Consider the following 24,068-nt stretch of genomic DNA (forward strand, 5'->3'; position numbering starts at 1 on the left):
AAGTGCCACCTCACGGATAGGGGACAAATTAAATGAAAAAAGGCCTTCAAGTATGATTCTCATGCTTGTGCTGGGCCGCTGTGCACTAGATACTGGCTGTCACTAATTTAAATTATAAGAAGTGCCAAGCCAGAGTATATACAGAAAAGTAAAATATATTGTTGTGGTACCTTTATGACTTGAAAAAGTGATTAATACATCTAGAATAATGATCGCCAAACAGCCAATCGCGAACTACTAATAGCTTACGAGGACATTTTCGCTAGATCGCTTTAAACACTCCGGTTGGCTAACCTTGATCAGTGTTGCCAATTTGGGCTAAAAGTCGCTAAATCTAGAGAATTCGACTTCCAGAATAGCATATAAAATTATATTTGTTATATATTATTATCTTCCAACTTCAGTTTCTTTCTGTTATATACAGTTTAATTAAAATTGATTTCGTATTTACTAGAAATGTAAGTTTATAGGCAATAAACAAATGTGAGGATTTTTTTTAAGTTTTTAGTTCTTTTGGTTGGTAGCTCACAGTGAAATTTAAAAACTAGCTCTGAAGCTTCATAAGTATGGCGACCAATGCTCTGCAATATTTCGTGTGGACACTACACTAAGATCTGAAATTAACGTACAGCAGCTTTTTTCAATGTCCTTTTTCCTAAATTCTTGATCTACTGAATAATTGGTGATTATTCTTAACGAGAACTTGATTAACTCAATCTCAACTTGGGGAGACCTTAGGAGAAAAAAGATAAGTGTATTTAGGATCTAGTAGCGAAAAATATATATTTTTAAAGATTACTTTGAATTTCTTACTGTGTTGTATGTCAATACTTATTGTCAAACACTCTAAAGAGAAGTTAAACAAAATTTTTATAAACTATTCAACTGAAATAAAAGAGGGATAAAGCTACATATTGAAATACAAGAAAAATCAACAATACAGCAAAAACTACATTATTAAAAATACAACTATTCTATCAGGCCTTGTTTCCATATTGCTCTAAAACACAATAACACACTGGGCAAGGCTATGTCATAATATGTATAAAAAAAATCACATAACAGTTATTGTGTTGAAACTCTTAAGTGTTTGTACTTTTTTTTTTTTTACATATTACCACATAGCCTTGCTCAGTGTGTTATTGTGTTTTAGTAAAAATACAAGTAAAAAATGAAGGCTACACATATATACAATTGTGAGAGTTAAGCTATCTATAATAATCAAGAAGCTTATTACAAAGTGGAAAACTACTTAATTGGGGTCATTCGCAAGAGGATGTGATAAAAGTGGAGATTTCATGATATGAGAGATAGGTTGAAGAAAACGTGGGGTAAGTCCATGCCCTGAATTCGATGGCCAATAATTCGGGAAATCAAACGTGTGCACAGACTTTTTTTTTCACACATTCATACTGAGCAAGTCAAGCAGTGGCGTATCTAACCCCTGGCCAGGGGCCCTAGGCTTTCCAGGTTTTTCAGTGACAAAAATAATTTAAGATACTATTTATAGATTTTTGAAATGATATACTCAGTGGTGCTATTCAGTCGGTTCGCTAGAACCGGTTGTTAAAATATTTCGAGTTAGCAGAACCGTTTGTTATACCCAGACATAACAGTAAATTTTACCCAGTTATACAAAGGAACTAGTGATTTTAGTTTGACTAAATTTATTTTTAGAAATTCTTACAGCTACAGGATTAAACATATGATCTCTCAGAACAAAGTGTAAGACTTTACCAGCAAACCCGCACGCCCTGCGCAAGCGCAGGCCACTATTGTTGTCTGAATGATTGAATATGATACAAAATTTAAAATATTTATGGCTAGCAAAGTAGTTTCAATAACACGTTAATAATATCTTTAATTAAGAATTTTTCGATAATTACTCAAATTTAAGACGTCCTCGAATCTAAGACGCACTTCGATTTAGTTGGGTTAAATTAAGGAAAAATAGTAATATGTTCCGTTTTTACTATTACTAAAGCGCTCCTTGATATTGGTCATTTTCGGTGATTTTTATATATCCCTCTCCCCTCCCCATGTTACGGGGCACATGATAAAAATTACCCCAGGCCCGAAAGTCATGCATGTTGAAAATTTGATCGAGATCGGCTGGGTGGTTCAAGAGTTCTATTTGACAACAGATGGTGCTGCCTGCTTTCAAAGTAACTGTTCTGGTGATTACAAATGTAACCAGAATGTGTTTGAGGGTATGAGGCTGTTAATCTTTACATTCTAGTTACATTTGTAACCACCAGAACAGTTACTTTGAAAGCAGGCAGTACCATCTGTTGGCAAAACAGTGTAGACACGTAGTGGTTATTTTCTGAACCAAAGGACATATCGAAAAACATCCCTATGCAGTATGGTTGAATTATTAATGTAAATAGATTTTATAAGGAGTGGTTACTTAATCGACCACAATACCTAGTTTGGTCAAGATTGGGTGACTTTTAAAGATCCCATACGATATGGACTGTTCTTATAATTGATATAAAAAAATCGAAAAAAAGTAGAAGCAAATGAGAGAAGAAAAGAACAAAATTTTTTTCCTGTTATAATTGAGATATTCATATCTACTTATCTATAATATAACGACACAATTAATTCCTTAATTTACTTACTTTCCTTAAAATGTCCAAAAGTAGTATAGAGTAAAAGTTACATACCAATACAACTATTACAACCAGGTACACAATTATTTACATGCAAATATTTATAAAGTTAATATTCATTATAGGTAAATATAAAAGCAAAAAATACCGTCCATATTTACAGACACAAGTGTTCTAGACAAGTTTTACATTTCACTTCCAATAAAAATTCATGAAAGAATCTTGTTAAAATCCATAAGAGAAAAGCAATTTGTATTGTGGAATTAAAGTATTGCATTTTCTTTGAACATCTGTACAAATAATATAGAAAACATAGAAATATACTTTTAATTCAGGTGCATTAACTAAAAGTATACTTGCATCATATACAGTATATACGAATATACAGACATATATACACACAATTACATAAAATATACAAGTATATCTATATACACAGTTAAACTTGAATATTGAATAGTTTGTACTTTCTTAATACGTCCTGCTACGTTGTATCATTACTAAAATGCATTGTTTGTCTTTGTTGTGCTTTATTTATTCTTAATGTAACAAAGATTCATCCGTTATTTGAAAACTTAAGGCTCCTTTGTGAGTGCAAATATTATATTTTTTTCCCCGCGCGATATAGGTGAAAGTGTAAATGAGGGGGGGATTTAAATTCCACAGTGTATTATTATAGTGTGACGAGAAAAAGTACCCAAAGTTTATATAATAAGCTGAAACTGACTCTGAAGTGTATACTAATCAAGCTTTTCATTCTGACCCTAGCAAGAAGATCATATACAATATGGTTAAAGAGATACAGTCCCAAAATTATGAATAACTCCAAACTTTTAATTTTAGTTTAACTATAATAATGCTCAATAATTACACGCAAATTGTTACACGCAGTGCTCAAGAAATGAGAGAAAAAATGAGATACTTGAGGGTATTCATACTCAGTGTTTAAGAAATGAGAGAAAAAATAATCCTGGAGGGTACTCATGCTCAGTGCCAAAGAAATCAGAGAAAAAATGAGATGGTTGAGGATAAATTCTTCAGGAGAAATATGTGAAGGTAAATTCTCCGCGAGAAATGCTTGAGGGTAAATTCTCATACGCAGTGTTCAAGAAATGAGATGCTTGAGGATAACCATACTCAGTGTTCAAGAAATGAGAGAAAAAATAATTCTTGAGGGTACTCATACTCAGTATTCAAGAATGAGAGAAAAGAATGAGATGCTTGAGGGTAAATTCATCAGGATAAATACTTGAGGTTAAATTCTCATATGTAGTGTTCAAGAAATGAGATGAGAGTGCTTATATTCAATGTTCAACAAATGAGATGAGAGTTTTCATACTCAGTGTTCAACAAATGAGATGCTTGACGGTACTCATACTCAGTGTTCAATAAATGAGAGAAAAAATTAATGCTTGAAGGTACTCATACTCAGAATACAGAAAATACAGAAAAATGAATTTTCATGAAACTAAAAATTATGACGTTTGTAGCCAATAATACAAATTTTATTCTACTGAAACAAATAATTTCTTTATATACTGTGTGTGATTTGTTCAAAAAGTGTCCGATATTACTTTCTCTTTTCTCTTTCCGGAGCTACTGATTCTGATCTTTAACATTCCCATTCTGGCTTCAATTTTATGAAAACATGTTTTTCTTGTATAAATTATGGGGTTTGATACAATTACTTACGTTGTATCATCTTAATGCATATTGCATTCCTCTCTCTCTCTCTCTCTTTCTCTGAGCCTGCAGAAACGGCCAGACTCCGGCTCTGATATTTTTGCATTAGTCCACCAAGTTCTTCATTGTTATTTTAGGTTTGAAACACCTACACCAGCTAACAATGTAAGAAATTGTATCAAAACTAGATAATTTATACAAGAAAAACACGTTTTAATAAGACTGAAACCAGGAAGGGAGTGTTAAATATCAGAATCAGTGTCTTCGGAAATAGTATTGTCTCTTTGGGAGAGGAATTACAGTGTACATATATAGTTATATGGAGGTGTGCGTTGTGGACTATGGAAAAATAAGTATCCCTCAAACAGGTTAATGAATAAACATTTCTACCTCTTATCTTTCTGATCAGAAGCGTAAACTTACTGAACCATTATGTTTATAACCAAACAAATTTGTCTTTTTAATTTTGATTCAGAAATTGTATGTACATCATTAAATATTCAGTATGATAATTAGTTTGCCCTTACAATTAGAAATTTATACAAGCCTTGTCCGTGTTGTATGTATAATGCTGATAAGTTGAAACTTAAAGTTATTTTGCTGGAACTTAACTTTTCTACCTACTCAGCTGCTTAGATCACTGCGAAATCCAAATTTGAGGTTGTTTTCAGTTTTAGAGTTATCTTAAACATTTCATAATCCATAGAAATCTCTCTAAGGAATTATTGTGTAAGTAACCCTGAAAGTTATTTCTTGTTTCCTTCCTTGGTTGCTAGGGATGCGCACGAGATAAGATTTGAGGCTGTCTCGTCTCGAAAATGTGCTGTAAAAATGATTTCGACTCAAAAAATGTATATTTCTCTATTGAAAGATTTGAGGCTGTCTCGTCCTGAATTTTGTCAGGAAAATTCTGTCTCGTCTCGTCTCGTGCGTATCCGTACTTGGTTCTTAAATACATTGTAAATTTATTTTAATTGCTTATATTAACATTATTTAAACATTTAATGACTATGAAAATAACATTTACGACTTCAGCTTTGTAAATACTAATTTTCTCCCATTTTTTTCAGATAATCGTTAAATGTTCATAACACTTAGAATCAAAATATACAGGTGTTTCATAGTTTACAAATCACTAGATTATCACCCTCACAGTCACCAATAAAAACGTAATAAATATCATTAAAGATGAGTGTGATTTGCTTCTATATGCTCCATTTCGAAGAGCAACTCTTGCGTACGACACAGGGTACAGGAGATTTGTGATTGTTCCTGGATAAGTTGGTAAGGTACGACACTGAACAAGCGGTGCTTGATATGCTGTCGGTCTGGCGTCGTAACCTCGGTGTTTATTCTCTGTATCGGCTTGTCCAAAGAATAACAAAGACCTACCTCTCATGTCTACTTCAACCTTTAAAAGTTCGTACTCAATACTTGGGAGTTTCACCAGTTCAGCACAACCTCCGGTTGTACTCAGATTCTGAGGAACTCCCAGTATCCATGTGCTGTTACCACAAATTCCTCTCGGAAGACCATTAATATTATAAACCATCATTCGATCTAAAATGACAATGGTAGCTTGTTGAATTTGGAAGTCGAACTCTGTACCTTCGCGTAGTCTCTCTGATTGTTGTCCCGGTGAAAATCGACCTTCAGCCATTACTATATATAAAGGCGTGGAGCACTTTGGATCGTTGAAGAACCGGAAGACTCCTTGCCAGCTTTTGTCTCCATAGTAGAACCGAAGCCGTCTTGTTACAAAGTATCCCATAGGACGAGATTCACAACGTTGGCTCACCCACTCGCCGTTGATATAGACAGGAAGCCGCGCCTTTGCATGGAGGATTGGCGGTGAAGTTTCTGTCGCACGGGACACCAAGTGACAGATGTGACAGCCAGATATCTACATATACAAAGAAAGGACAAATTAAAACAGAAAATAAACAGATTATAAATTTGCATTTATTCAGTAACATGAGCGTACACCCAAAAATTGATACCCAAAATCAATAGATTTCAATAAATGGTACGTATATCATTTGTTGATAAAATATGTTTAATTTGTGATGGAAATCTGGATAATCTTGTCCCCTTGCCTTCTTGCTAAACTATACAGCGCACTTATATCACGGCGTGTTGATCTTAAACTATGTGTGGCAGAGATACACATTCCCCCAGTTCAGTAGCGTAGTCAGAGGGAATTTAACTTGTCTTAAGTCATCCCTAAGTACAGTGATATTGAAATTGAATTATTCTTACATGCAATTGTTTCATTTCTGACCCCTGATATTATTACTTAAAAAAAATACTTTATGAAAAAACAAGTATTTGTGTAGTCATACTTTAAAAAAAACTTATTTTATTTACTTACTATATTTTTAATCTTTTTAAGAACTCTTTTACACTAGCAAGTGTACCAAAATGTACAATCTGCAAGTGGAGAAAGAAAGTAGTAAGGGACGAAGTGAATGTTTAAGTGTTACTTTTGAAAATATCGCTCAGCTTCTGTTTATCCAAATTAGCATCTGGATGCATGGTTTCTGATTTTAACTCCCTCTGGTGGGAACGTTAGAATTGTCGGCTTTTGATTCACCATCAAGAAGCAATGGGGGAGCACCCTGAATTAAGAGATACTGAAAACTGATCCTGAAAGTCATAAATAATTATGCCTTCGATCCAACACCCTAAGCAGCTTTGTAGCAGAGAAATACTTAACCCAATAAGGCATGAAATTTTCAATTCTTCCTTTGTTGTAACATTATTTCACTAAATAACAAGTATAACAATTTCAAATACTGTCACAGGTAGAAAAATGATTTTCATGGTTGACAGAAGTTACTGGAAATCGTTCAGCTGCAGTATTGGCCAAGCATGTGTAAAAGTGAAATGAAGTCTTTAATATCCCACGATTATGTCATTTGGGGTCGCGATGGCTCAGTGGTAGAGCGTTCACCTCTGGTGCTTGGGGTCCCGGGTTCGATCCCAGCCCCCGCCATGTGAACTTTGTGGTGGACAAACACCGTGTGCGTGGGTTTTCTCGGGGTTCTCCCGTTTCTTCCCACTTTCTTCATTCCACCATTTCATTCATTACTCATCCTCACCGTCTCCTTTAGCCTAACCAGCATAACCGTGGGACGTAAAACTCAAAGATTTCATTTTTTAGATTATGTCATTTAAGCTAAAGAAGACAAATAATTATGAAAGAATTCGTGGAATGATGTGTGGGAGGAAATGGAAGATCTTTGAGGAAACTCACGAACACGTTAAATGCATGCTAATACTACATTGTATTTGACAATGTCGAAGGGTGTATTATTATTCAAGACATGTTCCTCGATCGGCAACAACACCACACGCCACTGCAAGTACCTACAGTTTAACGAGCGATCCGAATGACATGACTACCCACTGGCACAATAGGTCATCTCAGGTTTTGTTTAAAAGTAGAGGCAAAGCTCCACCGACATAAATAGTTTCACTTTTTTTTAGTACATATGTCAAACTCAGGAAGGCAATTTTCTCTTCCTCTCTACCCCTAAAAGACATGTCAACACGGAATTGTAATAAACTTTTTTTTTTTGTGCTTCACGTGTTACAATTATTTTTAGTAAAGCTGATAAGCTTCCAATTATCATTATTCTTCGTTACTGTGTGAAATTATTTGTAAATATATACAGGGTGAATCTGAAAGATGTGTACAAACTCCAGGAGGTGATTCGTGACATCGAAAGAAGATTTAAAAAAAAAAAAGCCCTCTTGCATGTTGTCGAATTCCGCGTCGTGTACGAGTGACAGATGTGCCAACTTGGAATCGACATTTGAATCCTGACAATTGGAAAGGAGCAGAAAGATATGCACAAACTGCGGGAAGTGATTTGTGACATCAAAACTGGTTAAATATGGCTATGAACATCAGCAAAATGGTACATTAAGCAGTTGCGCAGACAGAGATATTTTGTGCACGTCTTCTGAGATATTTTGTCTTGTCACGAATACCTCTCGGAGTTTGTGTACATCTTTCTTTTCCGTCCCAATTGTCACGATTAGACTGTCGATTCTAAGTTGGCACCCCTGTCACTCATACACGACGCGGAATTCGACACCATGCAAGAAGACTTTTTGTCTTCTGTTGATATCACGAATCACCTCCTGGAGTTTGTGCACAACTTTCAGGTTCACCCTGTATGTAATATATGTTTATTATTTGCGAATTCTGGATATGACCTATCTTCCTCCTCCTCCCCACTAAAAATCGTAAAACTCTTATTTTTTATCAGCAAAATCTGCTAACATCTAGGTTCGATTCCTGTTGGTGAAACATTGAACGCATTGCAACGATTCAGATTCACCGTAAATTGTGGGTTCACGCCTCATATAGCCTTTGTGCTGAATAGAGACGCCAAACTTTAAATAAAAGAATAGCTTCAAGACCGTAAAAGGTCACATGGTCTTTGCCTGAAAGATTTCTCGGAAACACCGATAAGTTTTCCCTATCTTTCTATAAAATGCCTTAAGTTATCTGATTTCCTCTTATTGTTTCAGTAAAGTCCCTGTCAAGAATCCAGCCGACAATTTTCTCTCTCTCTCTCTCTCTCTCCTTTTCCCGTCTCAGTTTTCAAAGATAAAGACAGGGAAGAGGTAGAGATGTGTAGAAGTTTGTTCATCTCTAACCCATACCTCTTCCTCTTCGACTACCCCTTTCGCCATCATGGTAAGACTTGTTTCAAAGCGTGTGCATGCATGTTATGTATGTATGTGTCGAGTGAATGAATCAGTAAGCGAGCGAAACATGGAAGACGAGGAGCAAGAACGGAAAAGGCAGCAAATGAGTTGGAATTCAAAGGCAGCGGTCAAACAAAAAGACGATGATGTGCTGAGTGTGTATAGGAAGAGAAGGAAGAAAGCAGAGAGAGAGAGAGAGAGAGATGCTGACTAGGACAAGAATACTAACGATCTTCTGCCTTAATACGTGCTTTTGTTTTCAAAAGTTTTCTTAACAGGGTTTTGAACTAAAGATAAACCGCTAACTCTGACAGATTTTGCAGATAAGCTCCAGTTTCTCGAATTATCTTTGGATTCAGTTATTTTTACATTACAAATAAAAGAGTTTTTCCATCGAAACGTTTCTTTTACTTCTTCTTCCTTTCGTAGTAGCATTTCTGTTGGTTAGCTTCTAGATGATCCATTGTTAAATCTTCTTTTAGGAGAATTGGAATTAGTGAGCAGGAAGGGTAGTCCGGAAGGTAGAAAAGGAGGATTAGCCACGTCAGACATGACCGAAACTGCACTAAATGCGCTGTTTGCCAATGTTAAGAGCTCTTGAATCGTCTTTCAGTATATATACATACAATATTAAACACAAGCATTTTGGATGATTTCTCGAGTAAGTCTGAATATGCCTTAGTTCTCCCTGTGCTGCAATGGACAAATAGCTTTCCTTTAAATGTAAGACGCAAATGTGTGTAATTATTCATCTTATTTTCTAATTCTTAAGTATTTCACAATCTTGCAATTCAAGAACTAATAAGCATATAGCAATTTTGTTAAGAGTCTTTATCCTGGCAAAATTAAAATACCGCTAATTTTACATTAATTATGTGATATCTTCAAGTAGATAAAAAAAAATAATCGAAATGTGGAACAGGAGCGCCCTAGACAATGTCATTTTACATGAGAAACCGTTATCACGACTCACTTATCTGCTTTCGATTTCAAGCCATTTTGAAAATCGGCATTTATTTTCGCGTTTCTAAACAGCTGAAAACATAAAGCCACTAAGTGACTTGTGATAACGATACCTGACGCAAAATAATATTCTCTAGGGCGCTCTTGTTTCATATTTCAATTATCTTTTATCCATTTGAAGATATCACATAATTACTGTAAAATTAGCGGTTTTTTAATTTCGCCGGGATGAAGACTCTTAAGGGACTATGGCAATATTTTCCAACTGGCTACTCTATGACGTGGCAGTTTACTAGTCCCATTCTCACAAAATATCTCTCAGAAAAATCAGAAAGCATGAATCTTGGCACTGATAAAGTAGTAATAGTAGACAAACAAGAACATCGATAGTATTATAGATTATATACTCGTGAATCCATGACTAATCAACAAAGAATATCGGTGGTATTGCAGATGCGCTACTCGTGGATTCAAACTATCCAGACAAACAAGACCATCAATAGTAATGTAGATACGCTACTTGTGGGTCAATGACATATCGAGAAACAAGAACATCGATAGTTTGCAGATACGTTACTCGTTGATCCTGACAATTCGACAAACAACAACGTCGATGGTTTTAGGAATATGTACTTCAAACAAAAGCTATACCAGAAATAGAGTATTTCACAAACTGCTGATGTTATCAAGATAAATGTCAGCATGAAAACTCATTTTAAAAACGAGTAGACATCGCATATGACTTACAATTTGGGAATAAATACTGTGTGGGTAAGAAACTCCTAGGGGATGGGAAGGAGGTGATACGTAAACATAATCGAAAACGATCAATTTTAGTGTCGAATCCATAGTTTTCGGGATCACTGAGACAATTAAGGATATTCACGATGTCGTCTAATTCTAAATTCAGTCCCCATCCGCATGGCGGTTAGAAAGGTTAAAATTAAATATCCGAAATGATCTACATTTGTGGAATCTACAGTTTCGGGGTCGCTAAGCTGGTTGGTGACATTTCCGATGACATCCAATCCCAAGTTTAGTTAAGGAGAAGCATGTCAGCTGGCCCGGGAAGGCAAAGTCGTTGTTGGTTGTTATTTATTCTACTCAGTACTTTATCTTCAAATATTGTGCATGAAAATTTATTCTTTCCGTGCGAAGCCGGACACTTCTACTAGTCCTATGTGGAAAAATGAATGTTTGTTTATTTGTTTGTTTGTTTATATGTTTGTGCGGTATACACCATTGGCTTGGTATATTTCTAGGTACTTGTATTGAAGAGACCGAAGTCTGAAAGAGACCTTAGTGTTAGGGATGAGCACGAAACAAAATTTGTGGCTGTCTCGTCTCGAAAATGTGCTGTAAAAGTGATGTCTCGACTCGAAAAATGTATATTTATCTATTGGAAGAGTAGTGTCTCGACTCGAATTTTTTTTAGGAAAATCCTGTCTCGACTCGTTTCGTGCACATCCCTACTTAGTGTACTTGTAATTTTTTGATCCGTATTCTAATGGGAGGGGTTCGATCCCAGCTCGCGCCAAGTGAACTTTGTGGTGAACAAACACCGTGCTCGTGGGTTTCCTCTGTTTTCTCCCGTTTCCACCCACTTTCTTCATTCCACCATTTCACTCATTTCTCATCATCACCGTCTACCTTAGTCTAGCCGGCATAACCATGGAACGTAAAACTCAAAGATTTCATTTCATTTCAGTGGGAGGGAAAGGGGTTTAAAGGAAAAGAAGCACTTTAAAGTTCATGACAAAAATATAATATTTGATGAGCTTCTCACGTTAAGATGGATCTCAATATGCAACCTCATTTTTTAATAAATAAATGGACATACGCTTGTCACAATCTGTGTGGGCAAGACACCTCCAGCATCCCTAAGATTTGATTTGATATGATTTGCAGTTTAGAGTCCCGTTCAGCAGTGAGGCTACATGAAATATGGACCTACAGCTTAACGTGGGATCTGAACCACATGAGCTCCCGCCGGAAATCGAACCTGGGTCTCCCACGCCAAAGGCGCGTACACTAACCGCTTAGCCATGAAAGTAGCATTCCTAGGAGATGGGAAGAGAATGACATATAAAATATAATCGAAAATGACCAATATTAGGTTCAAATCAACAATTCTCGGAGTCACTGAGGCGAATAGTGAAACTTTCGATGTCGTTTAAGTCCGCATTCATCCTCCATAGGCATGGAAATGAAAAGGAAGGAAAAATGAAATGTCCAAAAATGACTGCTATTAGTCTGTAACCCATAGTTTTCGGGGTCATTAAACTGATTGGTGACAGTCTTCATAACATTTAAACCCAAGTTTAGTCAAGAAGTGGATGTTGGTTGGCCTGTGTTTAACAGGGGCAACGCAGAAGGCGTTGCTCTTCGTTATTTACTGTACCCAGTTTTTTATTTTCAAATAATGTGCATAAACATAGTTCTTCCCGTGCACAGCCGGACATTTCTGCTATAAATTGGCTTTCTTATGAGGTTCTCGACAATTAATATAATAAATTACGACTTTAATATGAGCCCACGAAGCTTCCATCGGTACAGCTGCATTAATGTATCCGTTTCCTTGGAACTATTGTTATACACTACTATTAAAATGTTATTCAAAAATTTTCAGACCCGAGATATACGAGGCGTGCTCAAAAAGTATCGAACCTTCGGTTGACAAAAATACATTTATTGATTTGGAAATCCGAAACACTAATCACCTTCAAAGTAGTCTCCTTGGTAATGCACACACTCTCCAGGGCTCCCGCCATTGTTGGAAACACTTATACAACTAGGGATGCGCACGAGACAAGATTTGTGGCTGTCTCGTCTCGAAAATGTGCTGTAAAAATGATGGCTCGACTCGAAAAATGTATATTTCTCTATTGGAAGAGCCGTGTCTCGACTCAAATTTTGTCAGGAAAATCCTGTCTCGACTCGTCTCGTGCGCATCTCTATCTGCAACGCAGTTTTTGAAATGGTTAGCAACCTTACCATCGCATTCCGCATGATGTCTTCTCTTGATTCAAATCGGGTCCCTTTTAGTGGCATTTGCAGCTTGGGAAATAACCAAAAGTCACAAGGAGCCATGTCGGGTGAGTAAGGAGCCTGACGACACACAGGAATGTGTGTTTGGCGAAAAAAACCTGAATGAAATTTCGCAGACACTCTCCTCATGCTCAAATCCCCGTTCAAAATTGAATGTACCGATGCGATTGAATGGTCTTCGCTTGGGTATCGCCAAGCTTTTGGTAAAATTCTGCTATTCAAATTTTTCTGCCTTTTTATAAAAAAACTGAAATCCGTCGATCGCACACTTCACGTCTTCTCTCATTGGCAGACTGACGCTTTTTGCGGACGGGAAAAAATTCACGACTGCACATGAGTGTCCCCTCTACATCTACACTCAAGAAAGCTTCCCGCGCTTTGTTTGTTTATGCGGGAAGAAATAAGGTTTGATACTTTTTGAACATATCTCGTGTACTCTTCTGTGGTTCAATCTCGACCCATTCCACCTAACTCGGTTTCAGTGGAAGTGGCGCTTACCCTTATGTTCGCCCGAGCCAGTCATATATATATATATATATATATATATATATATATATATATATATATATATATATATATATATATAAAACTTAAGACTACAGAAATTGAACAAAGAAAAAAAATCATCAGAAAACATTCTTACGTGATCAATCCTTAGCAGCGGTGTTTGGAATCCAGTTGGTCGATAAAAGAAATTCTTCTTTGAATTTGAATGAAAATCACCCAAGAGAAGTTCTTTTCTCAATTTTGAACTCTGTTTGGAAACAGTTCCAGAATGCGTCTGCACTCTTATCAATTGTAGTTCATGGAACACAATGTTGAGAGCTGATAAACAGTCCAAATCAAAGTTGTGTCTGTTGCGTAACTGTTTCCGGTTCTTCAGCCTAGTTGTAGCATTCCGTCTTCGATGATTATGATGGTTAGCCCTATGCTTCTTTCGTCTAGTCCGAAGACTTTTGACGATTCCATGTTTCAGTGGCATCTTTCGAGGTATATTTCTATCAAATTTCAAGATTGTGTATGCGCGATGAGGGCGCCATCTGTCTTTAACTCGTCCTGGACAGGTAGCATTCACTTTGTGGCTGAGATCTTCAGCTATCTCATCATTGTGTGCGATTACGGCTACTTTGGACAACGTGTAATGGCAATCTGTAGCTCCTGACGTAATCCAAGAGGGAGAACCAAGTTTATAATAGCCCCAAGCGGTTACTGTGAAACTTGGAGAGGAACAGGACTCATCTGTATAGTAGAATTGAACCAATCGGAAAGTGAAATTTTTATAGAACTCGTAGTTACGGAGTAAGAACTCAGGTCCCGAACGTACTTCACATCTGAAATAAAACAAAATGGAAACTTCAGTAACTATTTTTTACAAAAAAAAAAAAAAAAAAATTAACAATATAGACAACCTTAATCTTTCAAAATACATAAAATAATCAAGACAACAGACGTTTCATTAATTTTGTAAGTGTAAAATAATTTCTTCTTGTTAAACTGGATCTGAAAAGGTAGGGGAAAAGACGACGTCACACCGTCCCCCGTGCCTATCTTTGCACATGGTAACTTTTAGGAAGTGGAAAAACGCCATAGATATATTTTTGGAAGTTGGAGAACGGCGTCTTCCGGCATTTCCCTTACACTTACCCCTGGTTAAACTTATTAAAAACAAGGTAGCTACTTCGATTAGGTATCTCTTTCCAAAGTTTGGAATCCCATTCTAAGGCGAAGCATTAGTATAATTTGTAATAATTGTTGAAATAAAACCATGTTTCAAAATCATTTCGCAAAAGTAATCCGTCCCTTTACACATAATAATAATAGTTTAACAATAATTCAAGTTCGCTAGATCTGATTCGATCCCATTCCGCTTAAGGTTGGTTTAAAGGGACAAGTTTTGCCGATAGATGGCACTACAGTCTTCGTATCTCTCCCATGTATTGTTTACCTTTCACGAAAATTCACGATTTCCCTTACAAATTTCAATTTCCAGACTTCAAATTTTTAGAAAAGGAACTTCATAATCTATCGAAGGCAATAATCCGTGCCGATTTTTTATTTAATATTTTCTTCAATGTTGAAATAACTTGATTGTTGAAATGGATATCCAAACCTTTAACAATGGAACTGTTTCAACAATGAAGAAAATTCTAAATTAAAAAATCGGCACGGATTGTTCCCTTTAATAGGTTATAAAGTTCCTTTTCTAAAAATTTGAAGTCTGTAGATTGAAATTTGTAAGAGAAATTGTAAATTTTCGTGAAAGATAAAAAAAAAATACATGGGAAAGATACGAAGACTGTAGTGACATCTATCAACAAAACTTATTCTTTTACACTAACCTTAATCCCATCTCGCCGGGATTAAAATGGCGACGAGAGGATTTCTGTACTACACTTTTAACCACCACCATTACAAAATTGTGAAATTATGAACATTTTTTTTAAAAAAATCTGTATTTATTAATCTGAGATCGTACACAGGATGTTATATAAAAAAAAATGTCTCAATATTTTGCGAACAAACTCCTCACATTAAACTAAGGAAAAAAGTTCATATGGACCTGTGTTCAAAAGTGGATAGTTTCGGAGTTATAGGGCGCCGAAAACGTGAAACAAGTGAATTTAACAGTTTATAGCTCCACTACTATGGGACCTATCACAGTCGGGTCAAGACATCACTGAGGAACTGATATGTGAACTACCCAAATATCCACGTTCAAAAATGCTTCAAAACTTGCACAATAATTTTTAGAGACCTAGGTGGAGAGTGATTAAGAGGCCTTATCACTGCGAAATTAAAATACCGCTAATTTTACAGTAATTAAGTGATATCTTCAAATAGATAAAAGATAATCGAAAGATGGAACAAGACCTCCTTAGACAATATTATTTTCGTGTGATACCGTTATCATGACTCATTTATCTGCTTTCGATTTCCAGCCATATAGAAAATCGGCATTTATTTTCTTTTTCTAAGTAACTGCAAACGCAAAGCTACTAGGTGACTCGTGATAACGGTATTTATCTATTTGAAGATATCATATAATTACTGTAAAATTAGAGGTATTTTAATTTCGCAGTGATCGGGACTCTTAAGTATTCCAAATCAGCCTCTCTAAAAATGATAGTGCAAATACCGGAGGTTCTGAAAGACGGATATTTGAATAGTTCACATACTACTTTCTCAGTGATGCCTTGACCCGATTACGATCGGTCCTATAGTAGTGGAACTATGGACCTTTTTAAAGTTCATATTTTCACTTTTTCGGCCCCCTATAACTACGAAACTATACACTTCCGATCACAGGCGTTGATGGGTTTTAAACTGTGATCTCACCTACACGTTTCTATGGAGTTGTTTATGCAGGTTGTGAATATAGCAGATTTACTTATTTTTTTTTAAATTAAACCTAATATTCCAAAAGGTTACACTCTTTATTTCAGATATTTACTTCTAACCTGTATAGTGTATACACGTGTACAATGTTTGGTCATCTGCATGGAAAGGACAATGAATGATTATGATTGAATAATTTCGTAGTGCTGTTAGTTAATAATCAAAAAATAAAAATTATTTTTCAATATAGAAATCCCTCGGCACCATTTTGGCCGAGTTGGGATTAGGAAAGACGGGACTTTTTTTTTTTTTTTTTTGCCTGTTAGCGAGATTTAGAACCCAGTTTACTAATACTAACAACACATTCCAGCAGTGTCACTGACTTGCAATCATACATACAACATTTAGCACAAGAAAGATATGGAAATGTCAGACAGTTATACAGGGTGCGGCACGTAAAACCGGCCCGTCGTAATATTCTGGTATATTGTGTTTTTGGCAACACTTAAATAATCTACTTTTCTACCAAGAGATGGCGTGTCGAGGTCGGGTCGACTTACTTGATCTGCAGCAGTCACGTGCAGCCGCAGCCAGTGAAACTTGTCGAAACCAGTTGCATCATTGTCCCTTGTGCATGAGATGTTTACACCAGAGAGGAATCAGCAAAGGCTTATGGCCTCCTCGGTCACCAGACTTGTCCACGTGTGACTTTTACTTATGGGGACTGTTAAAGGGAAGAGTATACGAAACAAATCCACACACAATTGAAGAACTCAAGACCAGGATCCAGGATGTCACCAATAGCATTACAACACAAGAATTGACAAGGGTATATATGAATCTCCTCAATCGTGCTCACATATGTGTTGAAGTGGGCGGAGGACACTTTCAGCGCCTGCTGTGAAGGCTGCTGTGAAGGTGAGTAGTCATATTCAATACATTACATTTCATTTATGTGTTGTAGTTAATCATATTCAATACATTACATTTCATTTTATGTGTTCACTTTACGGGCCGGTTTTACGTGCCGCACCCTGTAGTAAGACCAAATATTATCGTATTTCAGTTGGAGTTATTGTCCCTAAAAGCAGCGTAAAGCAATGGGAACAGAAAAAATAAACTTTTTTTTTGACAAACCTACAAAAATTAGTGTCTTGACACCTATCGCATGGTCAGCAAGTTCTTTGGAGAAGAATATTTCCAATAATCTGCACTTGCTAATAATATTATTATTATTATTATTATTATTATTAATAATAATAATAATAATAATAATAATAATAATAATAATAATAATAATAATAATAATAATAACTCTAATATTACTGTATTGTAGAATTTTTGGCTTTGAGGTGCAAAATTCTCTATTAAAAAGAAAGTTTGTTAGTGTACGAACCAGATGTATAATCGGTTTTTGTTCACCCAATGAAAAAAAAGATACTAGAGAAAAAATAACAATAGCGTCATGAAGTTACAAAGCAATTAAGAGTATTAATCTTCAGGAAATGCTACCACGCGTTAACGCTGATAAGTGACGTTTTTGTCGCAACCAAACAGTCAAGAGATAACACTCTACCACATATGCTGTATGATGCATAACAGTATCCTAAAGTGTTATTAAAAATATTCATCGCGTACTGCAAGATATGTAGCCCTATCTATTTGTTTTATAGCATTCGTCAAAACAATCAAGGTTATTAAAGTTTTAAACATTTTACAATAAGCATACATTATTTTGGATGGATAGTGCTCTCTTTCTTTTGCGTAAAAATAGGAAAAATAGTGTGCTAGTTTCCGTTACTTTCTACTGTATATCAGTGTCAGATTCTGATATGTATACTTTGGTTTCACTAACTTGATTACTTGAGGGACTGTTGCCTTCTCTTTCTCTCAGGCCACTTAACTCCTATATCAAAGCAAATATAAAATTTAAAATATAAAATTTAATATAAATTTTCGATTTCGATAAATAACCGGAAATATTTTTTCTGCAGAATAACTACATTAATACAAAAAATGAAATGAAATCTTTGAGTTTTACGTCCCACGCATATGCCGGCTAGACTATAGGACACGGTGATGATGAGAAATGAATGAAATGATGGAATGAAGAAGGTGAGAGAAAACGAGAGAAAGCCAAGGAAAACCACGCATACATTAATACAAGCAGCAGAATTGTTATATTAGTATTTTTCAACAAAGTTGATCTCCCTCCCCTGTTCAATGCACCTACGTCACCACTTGAAAAGATACTAATTCTAAAGAAAAAACATTCTTTTGAATGCGTGCGTAACCACTAATATACAGTTGATTGTGTTTAGTGCATCTCTAATTGAATGTGTGGAATCTGAAAGTGCAAGATTGGGTGAATATTGTGAGCTGGGGGTAAACACTCAATTCGTGTGTTATGAATTGTAGAAAATATAGCACTGGAAGTGTGTGGTCTCGTATTGCCGTGGAGCTAAAACCCGCTATTGGACACTGCACCATATCGTCTCTGTGCGGAAAGGCACGCAGAAATTGGAGTAGGATGTCCCATGACCAACTACCCTAATTGCGGATTTTTTTAAAGCTGTCCACCGAGACAAATGTACAGACTTACTTAAATAATACAGTCTGTTGGCCATGGGATTGGTGGAACGGCAACCATGGACAAACAAATTTTGCGAATAAACCACAATATGGCCGAAAAAGGATAAAATTCAACTCGAAAATGCTTTTGAACAATTTTCATTTACAGTAGAGGATTTATACACAAAATTATGATTTAATAAACTATAGTTTTCTGTACTCACAAGTTTGTTGGTTTACTTTTTCACACAAAAAAATAATCGGTCTACTGTTTTTTAAAATAATTTTTTCGTGTTAAAACATATCTTCTTTATTTGTAATTGAAGTGATTTAACAATATTTTGACACAAAGTTTTTTTAAAGAAGGTCTGTCGTTCAATAAGAGAAAAGAAAAGAAAACCGCGAATAAAATAGAGTTTATTGTATTAGCTTTAACATTAATATCCGTAAGTGAATACATGAATATCCGTAAGTGGATAATTTGCATAGTGTGTAACTTATATTAATTATCCAAAATCAATATTATTACTTCCTTGGTAGATATTTATAAACAATACTTTTAAGAATTCTTAACTTATTACTTAATAATTCAGTTTTCCAACCTTATTGACCTGGCATTTATTTCATAACCCCTGGATACTTTACGTTCGATTTCTACCCTCTCGTTGGCTATACGTACTTCTTATTTAACCCCTTCTGCGTTTTCAACATTTCATTCTTAAATCTTCAATAATAATAATAATAATAATAATAATAATAATAATAATAATAATAATAATAATAATAATAATAATAATAATAATAATAATAATAATAATAATAATAGCCCTGTCATTCTCATATTCGAGTGCAATATTACATTTTAACAATTTTAACTTTAATGAAGCAAGTGTTCTTTTAAATTGTGTTTTTATAATATTTAATTTAACGCTTCTGTGCCAGTGCCAACATTCATAATATTTATAAATACGAATGCACTTTATATATGTCAGTAGCTTGTTTCCCCCTTGCTAGCTAAATACGCCCCCAAGGTTGAGAACTATTCTTGTAATTATTTAAGAATATTTACAGAAAAGCGGACTGCTTAATTAACTTCCAAGGAATAACCTTTTCAGTTCTTCATGATAATAAGAGACTTTAAGGAGGAAAAATTCGTGGTTTCTTGCATTGACATTTAGAAATAATATTTCGGATAAGAGCTAAATTTATTTACTGTGTCTTTGCTCTTAAGTTTCATATATTGTATCTTTTTCCTTTTCTTTAATAAAATTCTGTGTTTTTAACTTATTTTGCAATAAAGTTAGTCGGTTACTTAAAAGGCTTAATCACTGCAAAATTAAGATATCGCTAATTTTACAGTAAATATGTGATATCTTCAAATAGAGTAAAGATAATCGAAATGTGGAACAAGAGCACGCTAGATAATATTATTTTACATAAGGTACCGTTATAATGAGTCAGCTAGTAGCTTTCCGTTTGCAGTCATTTAGAAACGAGAAAATAAATGCCGATTTTCTAAATAGCTGGAAATCTAAAGCAGATAAGTGAGTCGTGATAACGACATCTCATGTAAAATAATATTTTCTAGTGAGGTCTTGTTCCACTATTCGATTATCTTATATATATATATATATATGAAGATATTACATAATTACTATAAAAATTATCACTATTTTAATTTCGCAGTGATGGGGTCTCTTAAGCCTAACAACAGATACAGTCCTGATAGATTTGAACTGTATAGTACTTAATTCGACAGAAGTACAACAATGAAAAATAATATTTTATTCATCATATAACGTACTGCCTGCATATTTAGACCTTCTGTATATGTGGAACACAGAATTGAGTTTCACACATGACACCTGCATTCTATATCAACTTAATATGGAAATCAGTGATAATAATTGCATTTGCTTTGTATCTATTGCAGCTGATGCAAGATTCTTTGTTTTGTTAATGAAATTTACTCAACGGACACCGCACACGGTGTTTATTGTAATGCATCATACAGGAAAATTAGAATTATAATGTTTGAAAGTGCACAATACGATGGTTCGTGTAGGGAAGAGTTTATTCACTGTGGGAGATTAATAGATATTTTTACCACCCAGCTATTTATATATTCTGCATATTATTAGCCAACACGAAAATGTATGATCTACGTATATATACATGGCACATGTTTTGTTTGGAAATACAAACTAATATTAAGTGGGAAGCCAGTAGCGTACACAGAATATCACCAAGAGGGGAAATACAATCTTCCAGATTTATATCTGAAAATGAAATGACATCTTTGAATTTTACGTCCCACGGATACGACAGCTTGGCTAAAGGAGACGATGATGATGAGAAATGAATGAAATGGTGGAATGAAGAAAGTGGGAGGAAACGGGAGAACCCTGAGAAAACCCATGCACACGGTATTTGCCCACCTCAAATCTCACTTGGCGCGATTGGGGATCGAACCAAGGACCCCATGCATATATATACTTTAACATCCCTTGGTCGTGCAATTTAGGCTATATGAGACGAATGGTTAATGTAAGACAATTAATGTGAAGTTATTTTTGTTTTCTCTTACTGGAATCGAACCTGGAACCACAGGCAAACGCCCTGGCCACTAGACCAGCAGGGAGGACGATTAATATGGTACCGCTATGTCACTAAGTGAAACAAAGCTCTGTAGTATACAAGACAAGCTGAAATATCCGGTTCTCGTATTCACGAACATGTAGGAAAGACCACCCTCAGCGTTCAGTGCACGGACACAGCAAATAAATGACATTTTTACAAGAATTTCTACATTTCTGGAAATAAGTATTTATAGTAATCACGTTTGTGTAGCTTTAACTAATAGGAAACCATCATTTACGCGTATTCACTGAACAAAGAGTGTCTACCTTACAAAGTAAAAAGTAAATAGTGTGAGTTCATGCTGTAGCTTTTGAACACGACAAAGGTATACCATAATTCTTTGTCTGTCTACCTGACATAAAATGTCTTCTAAAACGGAATTCTCCCTTCTTTTTAGTTGTCGTTGACACATTTCATTTCATTACAGCATAACAAATGTTATTAATGGCCTGACCCAAGCTGTGCAACACATCGTAACGTAAAGAATGCGTTAATAGCCATACAAAAGTTTCTATTACCATAAGAGTGACATGTGGAAGGGAAAGTGACACGGTGGTCTTCATAAATCCGGTCAGCCAGCAGAGCCTGGAAATAACCAACAAGAACAAATCCTTGCAGACGTTGTTTGCTGGAAACAAAGTAGTTGTTTAATTCTCTATAATGTTTTAAAGAGGGCGTAAAAGATTAAAGCGTTAGCAATGAAATGATTTATGCTTCCTCTTCAGCCATGATTCTTTGAATTAAATGCATAACGCTTGACAAGCAAGGGTGTGCTTATAATTTCTACTTTTTCTAACGCCTGCTTAAACCAGGTTTATTCTTACACAGCTGTAAACTAATCTAGGGTTGCATTTATACTGTATATATACTCTACCGTATATATATAACAAAGCCCACATTTTCTGATTTATGCTGCAGTACAGCTGTGTAACCACGACTAATCTATAAAACAGTTTACGTTATGCCAATTAGAAATATATTTTCCAACTAACTAAACTCTTGTGTGTTAAGGACCAAACAATTTGTATTAGTGTGTGTCAGTCTTGTATATATATATATATATGTATAAAGGAACAAAAGAACGAAAATAAACTTGGTTATCTACGGCATTCATACGTATTACCAAACAAATTTAATTAATAATTTCGATATTACTCTTAGGTGAGTCAGTTTGTAATTAGGAGCTACGTTTTCAGGGGCACACCCACAGGGGTCCATCCGGTCCGGACTTCCCAAAAACCAGGGTCGGCTTTAGGATTCTAATTTTGGGTAGGCCCGCTCCCTCGCTTATGAATATTACAAGGGCGGATCCAAGGGGGGCTAAGGGCCTATAGCGCCCCCCTTGACGGTCAGGTTTACACTATAAAATGGGCTTCAATTCAGCTTTACACTGGATAAAACGGCAAATTATGGTTTAGCCCCTCCCTTGATCATATCCTGGAACCGCCACTGGATACATATACACGTTTGATTGATTAATAACAGTACGAAATTACTTTTACAGTCGTGGTTGATGCTATTTGTTAAATGATTATCTACCATTAATATAAATAATCGAAAATATATTTACTCTTTATTGTGTCTTTTAGCGTTTATATATATTTCTAAAATTTTGGGGTTGGCCCATGCCTACCCAGCCTACCCGCTAAAGCCGCCACTAAAAAATTTCCTAACTCAACATACATTTGTACATTTTCTCAATAAAACTATACTTGTTTAACAGAGAAATGAATCATGTAGCATGAAAATTTGATCTTACACTTCATATATACTCTTTGTCTTATAAAAACATTCTATGGTTCTATATATATATATACATATATATATAGGCTATATATATATATATATATATATATATATATATATATATATATATATAGCTGGAAATATTTTACAATTACCTATCGTCTTTTCGGGTGTAGAATAATAACCGCTCAACACCACATAGATGTAGTGGCTAGTATTATTGGACCCTTCCCCCCATCCAAAATTCCTGGGTGCACGCCTGTACGTCTTTAATCCAAGATATTCAAAGGGATATATTGGAGAATCCAAATTAATAATTGTAAGTCAGCATTTTTTCGACTGGTTCGAAACAGTTTTTGGTTCTTTCCTCATCCTAAGCCAGGCTTTCCATTTTCTAATAGTTCGTCTCATCTACATCTTTTATTATTTGGTCCTTATATTTCAATTGCAACATTTCTCTGAATACTTTCTTTCTATAACTTCGTCCATATTCAATGACAAGAATTATCCGAGTTTTGTAGTACAGTAGTGTCCCGATAACCCGGCCTAATGTGGACAAAAGTGTGACCGAGTTTGTGAAAATACCGGGTTATTGGGAATGGGGTTAAAAAAGTTAGTAATAATGTTTCCTCAGAAAAAAGTCTACAGTACTGTACTTGTATGTATTGGTTGCTTGAGAATACAACAGAGAATAAACTGCCCAATTAACCTTAAGAGTCTTCATTCCGGTGAAATTAAAATACC

The 24,068-nt window shown here is 35.3% G+C and overlaps 1 protein-coding gene across 1 annotated transcript in view; it reads right to left on the bottom strand.

Moving 5' to 3' along the window:
* Positions 1-867: 867 nt before the first annotated feature.
* LOC145674988 (protein APCDD1-like) overlaps positions 868-24,068 on the bottom strand; it is a 94,719-nt gene continuing 71,518 nt past the window's right edge. Inside the window, exons 3-4 of the mRNA XM_081745327.1 lie at positions 13,675-14,362; positions 868-6,201 (exon numbers count right to left, since the gene is read on the bottom strand). Of these exons, the coding sequence (XP_081601453.1) occupies positions 5,434-6,201; positions 13,675-14,362 (1,456 nt within the window). The 3' untranslated portion in view covers positions 868-5,433. The remainder of the gene's footprint in view (positions 6,202-13,674; positions 14,363-24,068) is intronic.

The sequence above is a fragment of the Thermobia domestica genome, chromosome 18 (genome assembly GCF_964235325.1).
Source record: "Thermobia domestica chromosome 18, izTheDome1.hap1.1, whole genome shotgun sequence".
Classification (NCBI taxonomy): Eukaryota; Metazoa; Arthropoda; class Insecta; order Zygentoma; family Lepismatidae; genus Thermobia; species Thermobia domestica.